General features: G+C 39.3%; 1 protein-coding gene across 1 annotated transcript in view; it reads right to left on the bottom strand.

The window, feature by feature from the left end:
* The window catches only part of LOC131592584 (guanylyl cyclase C-like), a 44,278-nt gene extending 29,631 nt beyond the window's left edge, over positions 1 to 14,647 (bottom strand). The window contains exons 1-9 of the mRNA XM_058864180.1: positions 14,437 to 14,647; positions 13,422 to 13,534; positions 12,154 to 12,221; positions 10,055 to 10,270; positions 7,273 to 7,394; positions 6,312 to 6,408; positions 3,485 to 3,614; positions 2,142 to 2,277; positions 346 to 431 (exon numbers count right to left, since the gene is read on the bottom strand). Of these exons, the coding sequence (XP_058720163.1) occupies positions 346 to 431; positions 2,142 to 2,277; positions 3,485 to 3,614; positions 6,312 to 6,408; positions 7,273 to 7,394; positions 10,055 to 10,270; positions 12,154 to 12,221; positions 13,422 to 13,534; positions 14,437 to 14,647 (1,179 nt within the window). The remainder of the gene's footprint in view (positions 1 to 345; positions 432 to 2,141; positions 2,278 to 3,484; positions 3,615 to 6,311; positions 6,409 to 7,272; positions 7,395 to 10,054; positions 10,271 to 12,153; positions 12,222 to 13,421; positions 13,535 to 14,436) is intronic.
* Positions 14,648 to 23,275: the final 8,628 nt, after the last annotated feature.

Genomic DNA, 23,275 nt, shown 5'->3' with positions numbered 1-23,275 from the left:
CAATAAATGTATTGCCCAAACTCAAATTAACTTTCCTGCTACAGTGGTGCATTTCTCAGTGTAGCCATATGTTTGGCTGCCATATTCTTTCTCATTCCCCCCCTCTCTCTGAAAATTTACCAATCCCAAAATACCAGCTGCATTTCACTTACTGAATCACCAGATTACATCAATCCTGTCAGTCTCCAGCACACCTCACATGACCCCCTTCTGGCATGCACAGCATGCCTTGGCACTCCACCACTCCTGCTATAATTATTTTCATCATTCTTATGCAATAGTACAAGGCATTTTGTTTTTTCTTTCATATATAAGGTCAAACAGTTGCACCCTGGACATACATACATAATTTGCAGTCTGTGATGTGTACAGCACGGTCAGATTGGTATCAATGTCTCCAAATTCATCTAGAGTCACAGGACCCACTACACCTGCAGACACAAGGAATTAGTCATTTTCAGAAACACAAATATGGGGCAGGAAGGATGGGATAAATAAAAGGATTTCTTATAAATAAAGGATACTTAGGATACTTTTCTTCTTCATGTATGTGCTAGATACATATCAGCTCACTTCTCTTTTAATACCACACTACACTTTCTTTACAAAATGCAATAAAATGTGATGAACTGACAGCATTGAAGAGGAAAGTCTCCCTCTAGCTACAGGAAAATATACTGTCAGATTTCTTCAGCATAACCAAGAATGTCAGTCACCTCCCTTGAAGAAACCATTTTGGAAATGAGAAGCAAACAGTCTGTTTCCACCTGCAGTTTGAATCTATCAGCAATAAAGAAAATACAAGGATATTTTCATTCCCTTTACTCTTTTGAAAGCTCTAATAATAATGTTTTAACTATGTTCTTTTTGCCTTTAGCCTCCTCTCACTGTATGTCAGCAAATGGGCACAATGAGAAACTGCCTGTGTAGCACGTTGCAAGGATTTTGAGGTGGAACTTCCCAAATCCCTCAGCACAGCTTGATTTTGCTCCCATGAAGTCAGTTGCCTCAACATGAGCACAAGCTTAGCCAATATCCACCACTCCTGAAAATCTCACCTTCATTTTTCCCTTTTTATTAGAGGATGATTTTTTGATCAGCTTCAGATTGTCCTTTTGCTGCTGTTGATGATGAATTGTTTTATTTCTCCTAAGTTCAGTATCAGCATTATTTTAGTTCAGCAATTACCTTCTCCCTTTTCACCTCAAAAACTGATGCTAACTGTTTCATGGTCCACCTTTTTAATATCAAAATAATTATTGTATGAAATCCCTACTGTACCAGATTCCATCACAAGAAAGAATTAAGGTGATTCAACACCTATCACTTTTAGGATTTTTTTTTTTTTAACTAAACCTATAAATTATGACAGGCATTACAGTGCTGTATTTTGGATGAGTAAAAATGTTTGTAAAACTTAACTTTCAAACTTAAACTGAAGAGATGAGTTTACTGATATTCAGAAAGGTTAGCTGTCTCCAGGAGGAGTTAGTTAATTCTATTTTTCTAGGTATTGGATACCATGGTTAAAGCAAAAATAAGCCTGCAACCTTTCTTAGGAAAATCTAGGAAACTTCTACACACACATTTTCTGAACATAGGTGGAACATATACACAAAACTCTCAGTCATCATTTTAGTACAGATCTCTGATGTGAAGCAACAACTGGGATTGTACTCCCAGAGAGATAATGTTTTCACTTCTTCATGTTAGTTTTGCCTCTGTCTTTTCCTAATGATTGAATTCTGTGATTTCAAGCCCATGGCCTACAGAACAAAAGCCCACCATTGCTAGACAACCTGTGAGAGGAACAAGTTGACTAAGAAGAGCCAACCCACTGTCGACTGGCCTACACTCACACTGCAGGTACCCAGGCCTACATGGTTTTGTAAACTGGAAAAGGTTAAAACTACTTCATTAAAGCTCAGCCAGGTGACTTCAGAGTCATTTTGAACATCAAATACTGAAGATAACATCCTTGTAAAAATTATATAAAAAGAAAAAACTCTGAGAATAAAGTTCACTGAAAGGCTTGGACTGGTTTAGTGTAGACCTGACTTATCCTAAGAGTGTTTAAAATCAAATTTCTTTCCCCTCATCAATTTAGTGAACCCTGCACAGGACGGTACTTTTTTTTTTACCTTCAAAAGTGGTATTTCGGAATTCAGTGATTAAACTGAAAGGTGACACTGGGCTCTGGGAGACAACAAATTTCTTGAGACTATGTCCAAACAGCAACACTGCATTAAAATAGCCAGCAAGAAAGTCATCTTCCATCTAGAACAAAAGAAAATAAAAAATGGCTGTTTGAGAGTTCATGTTTCTGCCATAAAGCTATAATAACTTTCATTGGCTTCATTTGGCAGAAACTCCAGCATGGAAGATCAGAATCTGCTGAATAGGGAGTGATAGCCAATGCCACATGAGTGTTCTCATTTTGAAAAAGAAAGGTAACAAAATATATTTTTAATGTATGAAGGCAGAAAGGTGCTGAAAACTTATGAGACCAGTGTAAAGGTCTGGCATGCCAATCCTGGTGCAAAGGATTCAAGAAATCCTACACTGTAGGTTCTTGGCAGTTCTGCTTTGCTCAGTGTGTCCCAAAGACCCCAGCTTTGGATTAGAGTTTCTGTGCAGATAATTCAGTGTGGTGCCAGCAAGTTTGGGCTTCCCAGAGGCCAAAGCTCAGGGGCAAGGAGCTGTGCCAGAATTTCCAGCAGCCTGCCAAAGAACTGGCACTCAAAAAGCATTAAGCCCAGGCTAGGGGATCTAGAAGCCCTCTAAATACAGCCAGAAGCTTCAGGCTGCCTGCTGGGGAGCTGAAGCTCAAAGCCACAAATCCTGTAAGGAACTCTACATGAAGGACCTGGTTCCTGGGCAGACAGCAGGAGTATCAATTTCACTAAACAAATACTACATTTTCATAGGTTCTCCTTTTCTGGAAATTAAAAAAAATACTTATTTCCTATGGAAAAAAAATGGTTCTTGTTTTTGAAGCTTATCTGGAAAGCCACTTGAAAGAAACTGCAATGGTTGTCATCTCTTAAACATATCTGCACAGAAAAGTTAGTCAACAATTATTAGTTCTGAATTTCCATGCTCACATCTCAATTACATGTATAGATCTTTCTTGAGTGATGCCTTGCAGCTTCATATAAGATTTTCTGTCACTCCGATGTGGAGTGAAAAAATCATGTGCCTATAAGTCTCCCTCATGCCCTGTGAATACGACACGTGCAGAACAAATTAAAAGTTTGAGTTGAACTTCACAAAGCAGGAATATGACAGCTTGCAGATTTGCCTTATGATACTGTATTTTGGCATCATTACATCAGGGCAAAATGCCATCCTGCAATAATATGAGGAAATTTCAGCTTAGGAGCATGACAGGAGATGATTACAGTTGCATTTTTAGTTTTCATTTCTTCATACATGAACGGGAATGAACTGAATGCAATAATCAGATATAAAATAGTATTCTTACCAGGCTGTTGTCCTCCATCTCTAGGTAGTCTCTAATTACAGTATTGTAGCTGTAATTAGTTGGTGGCAGAGTCAGGACAAGTACGTGGTGCATGTAATCAGCTGAGATGTTGTTCTTGAAGTACGCGTTGCTGCAAAGCAAAGCACAAGTATCCCATGAACACTGAACAACAGGGTCAATGGTATCCATGACAGAATTCTCAACAGCACTCTTATTTAAGAGGTTAAAACAGTAGTTCTAAAAATAAAATTTCATCATGCACACAATTCTTTATATCATTCATTCCCTGATGCCAGCTTTTGTACCTAAATATATTAAAAGATAATATCAAGGAGACCTGCCAATCTGACAATCAAAGGTTGTTGTGAGCTACTGTTATTATTGTAACTGTTTGCTTTCTGTCCTGTTTATTGCCTCTTTTTTTTTTTCAAGCAGAGTTTATATTTATTAAAACTCAGTTTCTCCTTGGAATTCACAATACTGCAATCATAGTTTCATCATGTTACAGTGCCTGTTTCTGAGCTCTTCTGCGCTCTTTTTGCTTGTTCCTTTAATTTTGATATTTCCTGCTCAAATTGAGCACAGCAGGAGTTGCACTAAAAGCATTTAACAGGAGGGAATAAAACAATCGCATAGGTGTGGAGAGCAGATTATTGATTCATTTGTTTAATTCAGTGAGACAGGAAAATTGGAGGAAACTGTGTTAACTTGAAAACTCTGCTAAAACAAGCAGAAGATGTTGTAGCTTTCAGGTATCTTGAGTTTCATCACCCTGACAGGCCATTTGGAAGTGCTTTGCAGACTGGCCACCACCAGATTCACATGTTAAAGAAGAATTTAGTAATAGATATTAGTGTCAACTGGCAGCATCTGTCATTGCTATGGCTAGACTAATAGAAAGAAAAAAATTGTATGAGCCTTCTCTCATTATTCATGTTTAATCATCTTTTTATTTTGTCAGTCAGTACTGACTGTACAGTACAGTCAATACTGTATTAAGACTTTTTGGAGACTATAGGCTCCACTCCATCACCATCTGATTGGATTCTGACACCAGAGCCCTGTCCCTGCCTTTTCCTGAATCTTCTGACTTTTACAATGTACTTTTCACCCTAAAGAATTTCAAGATGTTTTTCATCCAGGCTTGGACTGAACTAGCCAATTGAAAAGGAAACCTCATTAAACTCCACCAGACTGGATAATCCTCCAGCATCCCACCTCTCTTTAGGGAGGCTTAAAGACTGTGTTTGTGTCCTGCTCATCAGACAGCTCAGAGCTGACGAAAATTCAAATCTATCAGTTTTTCAAAGGCACTTCATTCCTGGAGAAGCACGGGACTTTGCCTACTCTCCCTCCTACAGCTTGAGTTTTCATCTAATACATCTGTCTGTATTTTGGGTTTTTTTAAGAAGAATAGTGTGATTTGAGATACTTAGCAAAACAAAGGTCTGTAGAAAGTTTAAGAAGGGCAGCATACAAAGCAGCCTGAGGCAGCTGGCTATATCAGAAGAATGCATATCACAGCAAAAAATCCCCTAATCATCCTCACCTATTGTAATGCAACAATCATACCTACAACACCAGTGTTAAAGCACTCACATACACAGTTCCCATTGTGCATTTGCAAAGAATCAGGAGTTGAGGCCAGTTGCCTCAGGAAAAGTAAATGGGGATTCCTGGTGCCTGGATAAAATTGTGGAATGCTGAGAGCTCTTAGAAGCACTTCTAAAAAAATAGATATGGTGAACCTGAAAGCGTACAGAATAGAGAAGATCCTGTTAAAACCTGAACAGGATCCAGTTTGGAACCAAAGGTTAAATCTCTGAAGTCATTAACCCACAGTTTCTCAGAACTGACCTGTTATGGTCAGCTTTAGACACAAGAGCTGGGAAGCCCCACTAGCCCTAGAAGTTCATGGAATCTTTTTGCTACACCAAGAGTGAAGTGAGTAACATCAAGACACAGGCACACACCTTTGCCTTGCGATCATCCATCCATCCATCCATCCATCCATCCCACCAGCACTGTCCCAGGCAACAACCTTTTCCCAGACTGTGACTTGGTATGGCAACTGGGGCTATACCCAAAAAACACCTGGTTTAGGTATCTACACTTAGTTGTACAGATGTAATCTTTGCTGTGTCACTTAGGTTTAGAGACAGAGATCAGCTCTCAGTCCTTGTATACAGCCAAGGCTTTTGAGGAAACCATCAGTAAGGCCAATTTATGTCAGACATCTTCTATAAAGAGTTTTGTAATTAGCAATATTAAGAAGAAATTAAATAATAGAAAACTTAGGTTGTATACTAAGAAATTTCTCTGAGAATTTACGTTTCTGTGGTTACAAAGATGTTGAAGAGGTGGTTATAAAGTGCAAGAGTTATAAACTGAGAGAACAGTTGTATCACATAAATAATTTAAAAACTGGATAAATGGAGTCTATAAAAATATACTTTAAGTCCTATTTACATAATTGTTTGGTTGGGCAGAGTGTATGAAAAATGTACCATATCTCAAATGAACCATATCTCATGACTATTCTGACTTTGGACTCTGTGCCTCTTTCATGGTTTCCTGCATCGAGGAGCTCACAGGACAACATTAAACCTACTTGTTCTGTCAGTGCCTTAGAAAAATATTATATGAACAAAAAGGGATTTTGTAGAGGACATGCCATGAATTAAACTCTATGCACGTTGCATAAATGGCAAGACATGAGGACAGATGGCAATATAAAACATTTTGTGAAAGAACATTTCTTCAACAAAACAGTTCCACTCAGACTATTTCCATTATCTGTTTCCATCCATCAAAGGTGATACTTTACTTGAAAAGATCTATCAGGATGATAACGATGTCATTATCCACCTTCTCCATCCCTAGGTCTGTTCTGACATCCTCTGGAGAGCCACACATGATGATTACTACAGAATGAGAAAAAATGGAGACAGATTGGTGAGATTTACAGACAAGAAGAGGATGTTTGGCTGCTCCCCCATGTTTGAGTAGCAAGCAGTAGAGCAGCTCTGGGCTAAGGCACATTACCTGTGGCCCAGGCACAGAGCTACAGCCTCTCTGCAGTAAAACTAGGATATCTGAGGGGAAGTGGTAAAAGGTGCTTCAACACCTGCACCATTTTCTGTCTGATTGTACCACAGCACTATCATTATCTCACTCAAATAAGCATTATGAGTTGTGGTGCCATAACATCAACTCAATATGAACATTTCTAGGTTAAATGGCCTTCAAATAATGGTTTCATTAGCTTGCTTACTCTCACACTCACTTGGCCTGCTGATGCCAGGTGCTTAGTCTTAGGAGCACCTGGTATGAGGTATTTATTCAGTAATTTTTCTAGTTTAGATGAATCATTTCTGGAAGTGCCCCTTTATGGCAAAATGAGGTCCATAAATATACCAGGGCTGCAAACACATGAATGATAGAGAGTTTGCAGTATCTATATTCTTGTAGTATTTAAAGCCCTTCTTAGAGAAATTGTGATCCCTGGATTTCTGAATCTCACAAAAAAGAGCTTGTGCCTAGATGGGAAAGTTTACCCCAAAAGCTCTCTGGAACGAGCATATTCCCCCATATTTTATGAGGATGAAGAGAGGAATCTAGGAACTTTGTGTCATTTTATTTTTACATCCATGTAAAATGGTATATCTTTGTTTCCACTTTCCATTTCTGGTGAAAGGGTTTCCCTATAACCTAACTAAGGAGTGGGTTTGACTTCCTTGGAAAAGCAACTCACTTGCAGGGCCAGTGCAGCCTCAACCCCTCCTTACCATTGCTTTTCCGGTTTGGATTTTGCACAGTTTTTTTAAGCAGTTCCGGAGATCTTAAAATGTCCTTGAACTTGAGTTTTTCAGAGAACTCTGTGATTCCAGCATCTAACGCATTCATGTACCTGGCATACAGGAACAAAAATATTGTCAGGAAATTGCTAACTCTTCACATTTTCCTAAATCAACCATAGTGCAAGATAGGCTGTTCAGAGTACACAGGAGTGTTTATAAGCTGGTATGAAACCTCTTCTGCAGCAATAAAAGTGAAAGAATCAATACATGGCATGAAAGGTGCAGAAATGCTCGGAAAGTCAAGCAGAGGTATTTGAGCATGGTTGTACAAAGGACGGATTTGGAAAATGCAATGATGTAATAAGAGATTAACAATAAAAAAAAAATAATCAAGGATGTTACCGCTGAAGATGAATAGATCACACGGACACAGGTCGAGGTGTGGTGAAGAGAAGAGGAAGTTTATTTTTCTCCCCAGGATTTATAGGCTCCTGACCACAGCCAGGGATTGGGTGGTCAGGATAACACTTTCTCACTGCACTGGCCATGAGAAATGTCCATCACAAGATGTGTAACAGAAAGAATGTACACATATCTATGTTTACAGTTACTGTCCTGGGAAAGTCCTTAGAAAACCATGTCAGCAAGATCAGAAGCTGAGTTTTCAGGGCGACACAAGGATATGAGGAAATTGCAGGAAGTGAGACTAGCAGGGAGGCAGAGCCATGAAGCTCTACTATTTAAGACATCAGCAGTAAAGTAAGAAGGCACATGTGAAGGTTCAAAGAACTAAACAGGAACTACAGAAAGAACTGAGATAAAAACTACACATGTACCCTGACTGTGAGAGAAGTAAAGAAAGAAAAGCAGCAACAAAAAAGCATACAGAATCAGTTAAAACTTGAAGGGAAAAATGAGCTCAGCAAATAAATCACACAAGTAAAATTTGCTAAAAGATTGAGGAAAAACAGTGAGCTCCTTCTTCTACTCTTGCTTCAATATGTTATTTCTGAGAAGAGATATTCTATCTGAAATAAAGTTAATGCAGAGGGATAACTAAAAGAACTCTCTTTGTTTTCAAACTACATAACCTTTGATCTACCAGCACTGAGATCTCAGTCCTATGAGCTATTAAATACCTTTTGCTTCCTTTTTTCTCTTTTTTTTTTCTTTAGGAACAGAATTATTAACCATTAATTTACAGAAACATATGCATAGTTGAAACATAACCTGATTTTGCTATCACTGTGGGCATTCACTTATTTTTATATATATATGGGAAAAACAATTAGCTCATGCAGTAAACTTGTGAGAAAATAGATCTTTTTAAATTACACTTCAAAAACCTTCACACTGACAGTTTCTATTAAGGCAGGATGAGATGCATTGTTACAATTAAATTAGGATAAAAAGTGGGCAGAGATACAAAATTAATTTTTTTGTTGTTAATTTAACAATAAAGGGGCTTGAATAATTCTGAAGTCATAAAGAAGGTCCTGGTCAGAGGCATTAAAAAAAGTGAAATAAGAAACACTTGAAAAGTTCAGAAATAATTTTCATGCAATTTTATCACTGAAAGGTATGAAACCTGCAGAATTAAAGGGATTTAGCTAAAAAGTGTATAGTGAATTATCCATTTCAGCTGCAAACATGGAGATGTAAGGATTGTAGTAAGAGATGAGCGAAGTACACTGATATTTCAAAACATCAAAGAGAGGTAATCATAGCAATTACATCATGTGATCAAGTTACTATCTATACTAAGAAAGAAGGAAGAAAAAATCTAAGTCCATAAATACCTACAAAAGAATTAAATGGAGACTAGGCTTTAGGTCTCTCAATTCTCTCAATTCAGGAAAAAAAAATATTAACCTTTTCATTCTGTATCCAAAATATTCCATAAATATATGCTTCTATCAATCCGAAGCAAACACAGTAAACTTTGCTTAGAATTCTGCAAGTCCCTCAGGTTATGAATTAGAAATATATATAATAGTTATATAGTTGCTACCTTTCAGCTACATTTATTAAATTAGTAAGAGAAATGAGTTTGTTTTTTTAAATTAATCGGCTTTCTATATCCCAAAATGGGGAAAAAAGTCAAAGGAGCATAGAAACACTCACATGAGCTGAAAGTCAAATAAGACTCAATAATAGAGAAGTTATTATAAATACTGGTATATTAAAGAGTCTATTTGTCTAAAAGCAGCCAAGGCAAGTAGAAAACCCAGCATTTCTGAGAATCAAGCACAGCCTGGTGTTTCAGGTCACAAAATGAATCCTATCTCATTTGCTCTAAACTGGTGAGAGTATAGCTTAAACTCTGCAATCACTGGGGTAAATTTGTTTAAAGAAAGATACAGGTTGAATTTTGGAAATAGTGCCTACAAATTGAAGCCATTAATGCAGAAAAACACTTTAAGAGCTTAGTAAGATCCCTAACCTAAAAAGGCACCTATAGAAGAGCTTGTATATTAATATGAAGTTATATTAAGGATGCTGTAAACAAGTATTTGCATCACATACAACATGTGGGCTATGTTGTCCAAAGGAAAAGCAAAGGCTTGCAAATATTTAAAATAGACTGAGAGAAACATTCAAGTAAGTGCTACAGCTAAAAGCTACAATTCATCTTTTCTTTCTCTCATTTCCTGGTAGCAGTAAGACACCTCCCAAAGTGTAGGACTGAAATAACATTTTGCAGAAACCATGTCTGAGGGTGGAGAGAGCATATATCAACAGCTGGGTCAGAGGTGGATCCAGATCTTACCAGAGGCATGCCTCTGAGGTATCAGTTCTCTTGTAAATGTAGACAGATTCCCAGGTCGTGGTTTTGAATGGCAGACCAGAGTGTCTCCAAAAATAATAGAAGAATTGGTTCAGTTTCCTGGCTGGGGTCAGAAGGCGCGTTAAGTTTACTTTGTAGTCACAGGACAGTCCAAAACTCCCTACAGAGATCAGAGGCAGGCTCAGTATTGTTTCAAGTCTGAAGGAAGAGATAAGAGAACAAGTCTGAACAGATTGCTGTTGCACCAAGGCAGCTACCTGATTTCCATCCTCACCTCCCTCTCCTCTTGTGCCCTGAGTTAGTTTAACACAATTTGAACCTGAACCAGAAGGCTCCTCAAGAACACAAGCAGATTTCAAGTCTGTATTGGTACCAAAAAGGCCTGTGGAACTGCTCTAGACAGCTTCTCGCACTGTCCCCAGTTACCCCTGACCTTTTGGGTACCACACACCATTTCAGCCCCAAGGGTTGTGGCTAAAAAAAGTCCAAAGGCTCATGACAGGCTCCCTGGCTGCCATTACCATGGGATGGATTTATTCTCCTATTGGGACAGTGCTGCAGGGTGACAGTTTTTGCCATGAAAAAAGCTTTATTCCTACAATTCAAAGGAAAAATCTTCATTTTACAAAGGTGTATTTTAGGAGCCGTACAACAGCAGCACTCAGGGAGAAAAAATTAAGGCAACCCTCTGGCAACAAGGAATTTGTAAAACAAAGATCATTTTATACACAGGGACAGTAAGCTTTTAAGGACAAAAATATATTCCTGGATGCTGCAATGTTATCTGACTAAATGCAAAATATTTTTGTTCTTGTTTGATGCTTTTTTATAACAGGGAATTTTGCCTGCAAAAACCATGACCATAAGAGTTGTTGGCATTATTGTCACAAAATTTTATTTTCCAGGTAAAGTCCACTTACCCAGTTACAGGGTTTTTACTTATTGCAATAGAAACAGACATAGATGATGTAATAAATGACAGGGAGAGTATTTCACTAATTAAACAGGTTTGTTTGGGGTTTTTTTTCTGACAGACTTAGAATAGAAGATAATAGATTATTTCAGTTAAAAGGAACCTACAAAAATCATACAGTCTAGACTACTTCAGGTCTGACCAGAAGCTAAAGCACGTTATTCATAGAAACACAGACTGGTTTTGGTTGGAAGAGTCCTTAAAGATCATTAGTTCCGAACCCCCTGCCATGGGCAGGGACACCTTCCACTAGACCACTTACTAACTGCATTGTCCAAATGCCTCTTCAACATGAACAAGCTTAAGGTACGATTAATCTCTCTAGGTAGCCTGTTCCAGTGTTTGGCCATGCTCTCATTAAAAGCATGCTTCCTAATGTCCAACATATATACACAGCTTTGAATCATTCCTACTTGTCCTGTTGCTGAATCCCAGGAAGAAAAGATCAGCACCTCCCTCTACATTGCCCTTCTCAGGAAGCTGTAGAAAGCAACAAGGTTTCCCTTCAGCCTCCTTTTCTCCAAATAAGACAAACCAGTGCCCTCAGCTCCTCACTGGACATGCCTTCCAGCCCTTTCACCAGTTTTGTAAGCATTCAAGGACCTTCACATCTTTCTGAAACTGTGGGGCTCAGAACTACACACAGTACTCAAGGTGAGGCCACAACACCACTGAGTACAGCTGGATAATCACCTCTCCTGACAGCTGGTGATGCTGTATGATGCACCCCAGGGAAGGGTTTGCCCTCTGTGCTGCCTGGGCACACCCCTGACTCGTGTCAAGACTGCTGCCAACCAGCACCCCCAGATCCCTTTCTGCAGGGCTGCTCTCCAGCTACTCCTCAATCAATCATTCAACTTTCTGTCAGGAATTAGAAGTTTCCCTATCAAAACTGGGATTGTATCCATGGGCTTTGGAAGGTGATTTTCTTCCACCTACCAAACAGAGTGGCTATGCATAAAAGTCTTACTGCCTTGACTGTAGACCTCAGGGTATCTAATGTACTCTAAACACCAATGTCTCTGCAGGTTTGTTGTTCACAAAACAACTTCATTCAGCAGCTGACATCTTTAACACCACAATATAAGGGGGAAGAACTGGTACTTACGAGACCATTTGGTAGGTGGCGTAAGTGCAAGCAGGTCCTATGACGGCACAGCCGAGTGTGCCATTATCCTGCAAGGGATCAAAAAGGGTCAGTTGGGATAAAGCAGAAGACTGGCAGAGAGAGGTGGATGGGAGAATGAAGAAAATTGTAGCATATGGGGAGTCACAGAATTTACCTAGCAAAAGCAAGAGAAGAGTAGGAAAGGAGCTACAGAAACTTTAAAAGAGCAAACATAAAGGGGAGGAGGAAAAAATCACAGAAAGCCAAAAAAAAATGATAAATTACGACATTTGTTAAGACACAGACAGCAAGTAAGGATTAAAATACTGTTATAGTTGCACATTTGAAATTACACACCCCAGAAGAGTTTGCATTTGCAGAAGACAGGGTGGTTGGTATTACAAGGTCCTGTGTATCAGAAAAGTTATTAGTTAAGAGCATATGAAACTAGTATTTCTAAAAATCCTTCCATGACTATCAAATGAGGCCTGACCTGTATCTTTGTGGGTCATGATGGATAATTTCTTCGCAAAGACTAGAGCATGGTCATAGATCAGTAGAATTGAAAATTCTCATTGGATTGACCAAGTTTAACTCAGAGATGTGAAAATCTTCAGAAGCATGGCTTCTTGTAATGCACAGATTTTAACTGAAGCTTTTCCTCATATTAAAGTACTCATTTAGTTTCTCTCACATGACTTCTGTGATTTCTAGTGAGAAGCAAGAATTTCATCTTTGCCCTTTGGGCATAGTTCCATAAGCATTTCATTTGTAACAGTGCCAGCCTAATGATTTCTCTGCCCACATGTCCCCATCCTCACCACAGCTCTCTCTTCTGTGTATTGTGTAAACTGATGGTGAACCAGATCAGGATCTGATCCAGTTGGAAATGGATCTTTTTGCTCTACTTGGGCTGTTTTGAGTATTCGAGTTGTTGGTTTGGTTTTTTTAGTTGTTATTTGGGTTTTTTTTAATGGATTGCTTTGGCTCTCTGACCACACGAAGAGTTGTGCAGATATAAAAAGGAGGACAATTTAAGCATAGGAAAAGGAGCCAGAAGTTGAAGGCAGTCTCTGGGAAGTGTTCATAGAATCTTTCTCCAGTATTTGCCTACTTCTTTTCACAAAACATACAGGAACATCTTCTCTTTGAAAACTTCACTTCCCTGTCAAATTTCTTTGAAACTGAATAGCAGGATTAAAGGTTAAGAAGGAAAGACAGAGACACATATGCACAGCCAGGCAGAAGGAAAGAAGTCTGCTACTCACATAAATGCTTTTGATGAGCTCCACACCTTCACAGGTGCTAGTACGGCAGCCTTGTGAGACATAGAGTGATGAAGTAAAGGGGTGGAAGATGGCATCCACTGTAACATTTTCTCCTGTAACACAAATGTAAAAACAAAGAGCATCATTAATTTCAGGTAACCACTAATCCTAATATGCTATTATCCCTCTCCTTCTGACACAGGTCTGAGCAGTCTTACACTATGAGGTCTCCCTGTTTCCACAAAGTCTACCTACAACCTAACCCCCATGACCATGGAAGTGATTGTGAAGTCCACTCCAATGTGGACTGCTGACTTCTGTTGCGTGTTAGTACTTCCAGTAAAAAGTACTTCTAGTGTTGGCCATGATTAGACAAATTTTTTAAGGCTCTGTAAGAAGAAATTGAGAATCCACTATCCAATAAAACTGGACAAAATCCTTAAACTCGAGGGCAGATAGGGAATAGATAATATTTATTTAATTATTTCCTTGGAATCTCTTTTCCCCATGATATTATAGAGAATAGACTGATGATGTTGAAAGAAGAGGTAAGATATCAAAATAAATAAAAGCAACGTGATTCAAAATGAAGGAAAATATGGGCTGCAGATTCTCTAGTGATAATGTGATCAACAGATAGGGTCAAGAGGAAAATTATTTTCAGAAAGTAGAGGCTAAACCAGTCAGGAGAGGAAGCAAGGGCAACCCAATTACTACACTAGGTGAATCACTGGTCCTGTCTGATCTAGTTCAGTAACTTCCATGTTACCAAACCCAGCTGAACATCTCCAGAGACGCATGCAGGAAGAGTCTGCCCAAACACCATGAAAACATATATAATTCTGCCTACTTCTATGTATACGAAGAGGTAATTATTTTCATAAGATCTACAAAAGATGGGCAAGAAAGAAGCCTGAGAAACACCTTGTTAAAGGTCAGATAAGTATAAAACTGTGACACAAAGTGTGACAAGAAATCACATGAAGAAAGGGGTAACCAACACCCATTGGCTTACCTGTCATCTGGAATTCCTTTCGTACCCTTTCCAAGGCTTGCTTCACAGCTAACTTCAAACTATCAGTATTTGATGGGAAATCCGAGTAGTTCATGAGCATCACATTGATCGCGTAACTGTTGTTGCTACACCGATTTGAACCCACTTGCTTCAGCAGCTGCAGTGAGGAAAACAAAGGCCAAATGGCCAGCACCAATACCAGTTGCTTCATCATTGCTCAGTTTAGACCCACTGTGTTTGCTCTCCCATTTCTTTTTGTCTTCTAACTCTCTTTCTTTCAGATACTCTACATTGATTTTGTTCCTGGATAGAAAGAAAGATTTCCACTCTGTAGATTCAAAGACAGGCTTCTCTTCACGCACTTCCCTATCCCCTTCCCTGCCTTCCTTCACCTCTGCCCGTGCCTCCAGTGTACTAGGTGGCACTTCAAGGTGAAAAACTAGCAGCAGCAAAACTCAGGAAAAGAGAGAGGCTAAAGGTTGCTGAGAATGTTTGCTCATGGAAAGGTTGAGGCTATAAACCGAAACATTACCAGAAACCTTGCCTGATAAGTGCACTGACTCTTCATCACAGGCATATGCCGAGAGAAGAAAGGGGAGGAGACAAATAAACCATAAATACAACTCTTCAAAATGGAAATAAAATATAAGGTCAGTTAAAGCCTAGAGGAAACCAGATGGTTACTTCCTTCATGTTTGCATTGCCTTACATCTCTTGATTACACTGCCACACCATCTCTGCTGATTTAGCTCATAAATTGAGGGTGTATTTTCTTCAGTGATAAGTTACCAGTTTCATTCCTTTAGCTTATAACAGTGCTATAGTTATAACAGTTATAACCTTTTGTGCCGACAAAAATGTCCCACTTAGAGTGCTTCAGACCAAAGCCTTTCTTTCCTCTTACAGACTCTGTAAGAGGCTTGGCCACTCATTCTCGCCCAGCATTGTGCACCAAAGCACCCTGGGTCTGCCCCAGACAGGTCTGCTCCCATCTGCTCCCAGCCAGCACAGCTCCCATCACCCATTCCCACCTCCTCAAATGGGGGCCCTAGATAATCAAATTTTATGTGATGAACCTCTTGCATCAGGTAAGGATTAGCAGAACTGAAGGTCTCTCAGACCTGCAGGACCAAAGCTAAATTTTAAATGGCATCACTAAAAAACTCCACAAAACATCAACAAACAACAAATAAACAAACAAAAAACACCCCACAAGCCTTGTGGAAAACTCTAGGCACTCCGGGCACAAAGAAAACAAATTTAAATTATGTATAGAGTGTGCTTTTGCTGAATATGGGGTGTTTATGCATACATACAACAGCTTCTGTTTTTCTACTGAAACCTACACTGTCAGAGGCTGTCAGATAATAAATAAAAGTTCACATTTATTACCTTCCTGAAATAATTTTAAGACAAATAATGAAAATAATCAGAAACTATGTAAGTTACAGGGCTTGTAGTATAAAACAAGACTACAATTTCATGGCTTCTTTCAAAGCCTACATATAGAAGGTATGGAATACACCTCAGATATATTTGCACAGACCTTTTTATATAATTCTATTTTAATAATTAATTACTATTGCTTGAATCTTTCTAATACCCAGAGAAGACCATGACCCAGCATTTAAAAGTAGTCCATAAACATCTCTGCATATTTAATCTAGCATTTGTAATTAATAATACAAATTAGCAGTCTATCATGTAAACATGTGGACTATGGTTGGCTAGAGCCACAGATTGAGAACGGAACACAGCTTTTCATATGGAGATCATCTGCTCATCATTGGCTCATTTTATAGGTATTTCCAATGTCCTTGAAACTTATCCCATATAAGTCAATAAGAGATTTATCATTAACTTCAGCAGAGCAGGATTTGCATTTTTATATTCTTCTTAGCCTATCTGGGAGAAATAATCAGTATGGATAATGCAACTAGAACTGAGTATTTTACACAGCTGATCACACAGGGAGTATGTAATGACACTGAGGTCTCCCTGGCTTTGTATCTATTAATGTATTCATTTGGTTTTCTTAGCAGCTTAAAACTGTCCTTTAAAAACAAAAAGTAAAATAAACTATAGCCTTATCACAGAATTTCTTTTTACTCTCTCCCTAGTCCTACCCCATCGCAATGCCACAGCCCCAGCCAGAATATGATGTAAATTAATTGCTGACTTCTCAATTTTTTAATTGCCTGGTGTGTGTGTAGTCTCTCAATGAATTCCCATAATGGAAGAATCTGGTGACGTGGAGCAGCAGGGAGTGTGGCAGGAGGCAGCAGCTAGGATGAAACAAGCTCTCCATGACACCTGCCAAACACCACACTTTCCCTTGTACCTTGGGGCCTTCGACATCAAACACAGTTTCCTGGCAGACTGATCAGTAACATCTGGCATAAGAGAGAGAAAGAAAAGCTGTGTCATTGCACTGTAAATATGACAGTTACTGATTCTGTAGATGTTCATGAGGGTGGAGTGAAGAAAAAGTAAATTAATGAGTCAGATGTATTTGATAGGCTTGCCACAAGCAAAAGCAAAAGCTTCTTTAAGTTTGTCCTTGTTGCTGCCTCTGCTTAAGGCATTGTTACCACTGAGGAATACAAGAGATGACACACAAATGCCAGTCCATTCATAGTGTTCTGGCTGCAGAACACAGCTAAGCCACTAAAAATGTCCAGTCTAGCACTTTACAAAATCCAAGGGGTTAACAGTAATACAAACCAGACAGCAAGATTAGTCTGTGAAGGATCCAGTTCAAAAACTCAGAAGACAGATTATGTGTTGGAGGGAAAAAGAAAGCTTTTTGACTCCTGTAGGTGACTGCAGCTTTAACTAGAAATACTGGTTTACAACAGAACTAATGGTAATGGAAGCATCCTGAAGGCAAATGCAAATAACCCTGCCTTCCACTGAAAGAATGTCTCTCATGAGTGGAGAAACAGAGCAAGAAATTCAAACACGAGCAATATCCTGCCTAAGGTAACCTCTCCTGACAACCCACAAAACATCTTTAAAGCACATCTTCTAGAACTATTTATTCCCTCCTAAAAGTGCTGAGATTTAAACACTGTCTAAGGAATAAAGTGATAAAAAATGGCATCTGACATCCCCAGTGCATTCTTTTAAGCTGTGGATTCTAGGCATCAGCTACTGCTATAATCTTGGCAGAAAGGTAAAAAAGATCTCAGCATTACATACCTGCACTACCTGCAAGGGTCTATCCAAGAAGTCAGTTCTTAGGTGAACATCAGCTTGAGATCCACATTTTTGTAATCTGAGTAAGATTAACAGCTCATGGAGGTTATTCAGCAGCACAGGGATGATTCAGATTCTGTCAGGCCCTGTATTTATTTGTCTGAAGAAAAAATTCAGTTCCTCACCACCACCATTACCTGTCCATATACTGCATAACTACAAAACACCATAATAGCTCTCTGTAGGTATTCTTATATTCAGTGTTAGATTAGAAATACCATCTCAAATTAATTCACCAGAGAACTGTATCATTGGTTTTAGTGGAAAGTGACTTTTAGTGCCTGGTTCTACTGCACTTTAAAGCACTGTATTTGTTCTGCCCTAGGATTTACTGGATAATAAACAACAAGATATTATAGTGTGTATTTGCAACTGATAATCAGCACTGACTTCCTGATTTAAAACTACTCTGAGAAGTTCTCTCAGTTTTCTGGAAAACTCAAGGACAGCCAGAGAAAAACAAAAGAAAAAAATTCCAAAAACTTGTTCCTCTCTCAGCCTATGAAAGATTATGGTCTATAGAACATTTTCCACTCATTTTTTTTAACGCTGCATGTGACAGGGTTTTCCTCATTTCAGTGGCTTCTCTTTTGTTGTGCAGAGTCTGAAAGTCCTGAAAATGTGAATGATGGGCCAGTCTGGGCACCACAGAGTCCCTTTGCCTATCAGCTCATAATGTATTGCAACTGAATGATTCACTATCTCCAACATCTTTACCACACTACATTTTAGAATCTTATTACTGGCATGCAGCCTAATTTATTTTTTCCTTAGTTACCAAACATTATTTCTATTTGACCACTCATAGAGGAGAAAATAGAGAGAATATATGGAATGAAAATTGCAATCTCAGAAGAGCCAAAGAATTAGGTGAAGGTATCGAGTGCCTGTAGTCAGTCAAACTGATAGTAAAAGGTTCCAAAATCTTAGAAAATTCGAGGACTTAGGTTTGGAAAGCCCTGGGAAAAGCAGGCCCTGGGAAATGTTAAGCCTTGTGCTTGCTAAAGACCAGGTCAAGCTGCACCTGTGTAGTCAATATATGATAAATGATAGAATTGTTAGATGTGATTAGATATAATTATTGTTTAGAGAACATGGGGAACCATGTTAGGGGGCTAAGGGGGGATCACGAGAAATCCATGCTTGGGTAAAAACAATGCATACAATAGAACAATGTAAGATTAATAATTAATATGTAAGTTGCATAACGATAGAGTATAAAATATGTTCAACTCGAAAACCAAATCGGGTCAGATTTGGGTATGTGTACCCCTGACACCCAGAGCTCTTTAAATAAAGCACCTTCATATAACCATTCGTGGTTGTGTGTGATCCTGAACGCTAACATTTTGGCGACCCAGATGGGACCTTGTGAGTGCTGCTGAGCGAACTCGCGACCCGATCACGCTCCAGCCGGCACCGAGGGATTCTCGGGGAGCCCATCAGCCGCGACCGTCTCCGCTGCTCACAACGTCCCCGGGAGAAAAGGTAAGGTGCTTTAATTTGGTTTTGGTGCCTGCCAGTTAGACGCGGTGAAAGCTGCGCGTGGTTGGGCTAAAGGAATTCCTCTTGGTAAAAGCCTAGGCGCCGTCCGTAAGACGACTGCGAAAGCGTCGCAGGTTCGGCATTTGTGGTATATTATAGTTATAGTTATAATATGGAGAAGCTTAAAGGTATTTTGGGCAGCAGTGCTCCCATACCGGCTACTTCTCCTTTGGGGTGCTTATTAGCACATTGGAAACAAGGTAACTTTGGGAAAGAATTACATAAGGTTAAGTTAATTTCGGTGAGATCTCCCCACAGAAAAAGACCCCAGCGACCCCGTCTCATCTGTTGGTAGCTATAACCCCTTTTGTCTTTCTTTACTTTGTTTTCCTTATCTCTCTCTCTCTCCTCTATCGCATAACCCTTGTTGTTGGCACTAAAATAAAGGTATATTATTGTTGTTATGATTTAAACTGAAATCCCTTTGTGTCCTTTTTGCACTCTGAGATCAAACAAACCTCTCACGAGTCCCACTCGCGTTAGCGAGTCATGACATCTAAATTGGCGTCACGGACAGGATTTCTGACAGACAGAAGGGGCTGCAGGTTTGTTGTGCAGTCTGTATTAGGGGAAAGACGTTTTGCTCCAGCCGCACCTAGCCCGACACTCCCAAAAGAGTGAGCGGTGTCTAGAAAGCAAGGGGGGCGACTCGAATTTCCCGCAAACTGCACATGCCGAGGTGAAAAGCACCCCACACTCACTTGAGGGCTCTGTCTGCAGGATTTCGCAGAACATCTCTTAGTGCAAAAGGGTGGGAATGTTTTTGTTGTTGTTGTGTGTATGAATTTTGACTGCTTGGTGTAGCAAAGAGATAACTAGAATTTTAAACTGAAGGAGTGCCTCCCAAGCAGATTTTGGTCTTTTTACCCATACAGGGAAGCAAAAAGTTGTGTGTGTGTGTGTGTATAATCTAAGTTTATACCTCCCTGTAGTGGTTTTTCCTTTGTAAAAAATGACTGAGAACAGCAGTGCAAAAGTTAAAACTGCATTTTATGCATGTTATGCTCTGTTAGCAAAACACAATACCAGACCTTCTCCAGGAGGAAAAAGTTGGTGCTCAATAATTGGTTTAATTTGGAAAATGTGATTGATAGAGTATGTTCATTACAATATGAAACAAAATTTAAACTGGGCAAAAATAAAACTATACTCTGCTCAGTTTTGGGAGCTTGTCTTACAGCAGCTATAGAAACTCGCTGTAAGTAAAGAAGTAAAGAAAAAACTACCTCCAAAACCTAGTTAAAATTTTGCAAAGACAATTGGATGAAGAAAAAGTAAGATCAGTCTGTTGCAAGCAGCTCTCCATGATAAAAATTAAAAAAAAATAATAAAAAAATGCTGACTTGCTAAAAGAAACAAGAGAGGAAAACCCCTCTCCTTAATCAAATTTACCCTCAAAAAGAGCTAACTTGGATAAAATTGTGGGGAACGCTGCTGTCCTAGTTTGAAACCTCTAATTAAAAATATAATTTTTAATTAGATAATATAATTACATAACATAATTTTACAATATAATTATTATAATATATTATAGTATAATAGAATATAATATACTATTACTACTATATTATAATATAATATAATTATATCAATGATAAGGATCTTGATCTGCATATAACTACTAAAATAGAAATAAAAAATAGGAAAAAAAAAAAAAATAGAAAAAAAAGAGAGAAGAAAAAGGGAGTACGGGCGTCTCCCTCACGAGTCAAAGACAGAATATGTATTCCGAGTGTCTCTCACTGGACGTGATCCAATTTGATTGGGAGAACAGGAATCCAGTGGGTACTGGGGACATGAAGTATTTTTAACAACAAGAGACATACATAACCCATGGTCCCTAACTCAGCATGCAGCTTATTGGGCAGAGGGGCTTAACCCCTTGGAAAGGGGGGACTTTATTGCTATAGTTTGTACCCCCAACCAACTACTGAAAAATATTTAGAAAGCTGCCTGCTTACAAATGATACACAAAAGAAAATTAATTGTTGGTTATGAATTACCAATGTTGTTACTTGTGAAAACTGAAATTATAGACTTGTAAAAATCCCAGAAAGAAAAAATCAGAGAAAGCAAAGGGTGTTAGATACATTGGTTCTCTTAATGAAAACCCAGAAAAAGAGAAAGCAAATCTCTAATCGCCAGTATTGGTAGTCACTAGAGATAAAGAAAGGGGTCTCCAAAAACATAATGGGTGGCTTATCACTTAAAAGTTAAGCAAAGTAGTCTCTAATTGGCACTGTCCCAGGTTCATTGTATCGAATGCCCCATTGTATAACTCAGTACACCTCCACAGGCTCTGGGCTGTGAGCCCAAGCAGTCTCCTTCTCAGCTTCTGGGAGTGGAGCCCAAACAGCTTTAGAATCAGGGAAACTGGTAACTCTGCCTCTCATGGGTGAGCAGAGAGGGGGAAGTTAGTTTTATGCTCACTAGAAATAACAAAACTGGAGACATACTGATTACAGCAATAGTAAGTCCTAAACGTGCACCTATTGCTTCTGTAGTTAGCAGTAGAGCCCAAATTTCTGCGTCGACCAGTACAGACTAGTACAGGATTTGAGAGCAATAATAGGATAACTAAAGATATTTACCCAGTGGTAGCTAATCCTTGCACATTGTTAACATCCGTAAAAGAGAAATAGAAATGGTTTACTGTAATTGATTTAAAAGATGCCTTTTTCTGCATACCCCTTGACAAAGAAAGTAGGAAACTGTTTGCCTGTGAGTGGGAAAATCCAGAAAATGGAAGGAAAACTCAGCTCACCTGAACACGACTCGTACAAAGATACAAGAACAGTCCAACACTATTTGGAAGCCAGCTGGCGAAGGAGCTGGAGATTTGGACCGAGAATGGGCAAGTACCGAGAGAACAATACCTGCTGTTACAGTATGCTAATGATACACTGACAACTACAGAAGAGAAACAATCTGCATAAAGGTAACAATTGAAAATTTTAAATCAGCTGGGAATGGGAGGATATAAGGTATCTAAAACAAAGGTACAAATTGCCCAACAGACTGTGATTTACCTGGGGTGTGAAATCTCACAAGAGCAATAAAAGCTGGGTACTAATCGTATTCAAGCTATTTGTGCCATTCCAGAACCCTAGAACCTATATGAGATACAAGTTTCCCTTGGGATGACAGAGTGGTGCCGTGGATCATGGACTATGGACTAATTGCAAAACCCCTGTATGAAGCCCAGAAGACACAGCTGATTACCTAGAGCAAACCACAGAAGGAGGCCTTCCTCAAACTGAAGGAGGCATTGACAACAGCTCCGGCGTTAAGACTGCCTGATTCATCCAAGGATTTTCACCTGTTTGTGCATGAAAGACTACACCCAGCACTGGGAGTGCTGACCCAATGTTTGGGAAGCTGGAAAAGGCCGGTAGGCTGCTTTTCCAAACAACTTGACAATGTGAGTGCTGGATGGCCTTCATGCCTGCGGGCAGCTGCAGCCACTGTGATGCTGACACAAGAAGCTAGGAAACTCATGATGAGTAGACACATAAATGTCTACATGCCACATATGGTAACCACTGTTTTAGAACAAAAGGGGGGCCATTGGCTATCTCCAAGCAGGATGATAAAATTCCAGGTAATCCTGACTGAGCAAGATAATGTCACACTAAAGACAACTAACCTCTTGAATCTAGCTTTGTTCCTAGGTACCACAACTGAAGAAGGCTGACTAGAGCATGACTGTGTAGAAGTAATAGAGGACACCTATTCAGCAAGAGAAGACCTGAAAGACATCCCACTAGAGCAACCAGAGTGAGAGCTATTCACAGATGGAAGCAGCTTCATGGAGAATGGGACCAGATACGCTGGATATGCGGTAACAACAGTCAGTACAATGGTGGAGTCAAAAGCATTATCACCAAATACATCTGCCCAGAGGGCAGAACTGGTTGCCTTAACCAGAACACTAGAACTGAGTAAAGGGAAATTGAAAAGCAGACTAGACAGCCCGACAGATTGCTCAAGAAGTGGAAACAACAATGGCATTGATACCTTTAAAGACTAATGTATC

The sequence above is a fragment of the Poecile atricapillus genome, chromosome Z (assembly GCF_030490865.1).
Source record: "Poecile atricapillus isolate bPoeAtr1 chromosome Z, bPoeAtr1.hap1, whole genome shotgun sequence".
NCBI lineage: Eukaryota > Metazoa > Chordata > Aves > Passeriformes > Paridae > Poecile > Poecile atricapillus.
The sequence above is the reverse complement of the archived record's forward strand: the minus strand, read 5'-3'. Positions and strand labels throughout refer to the sequence as shown.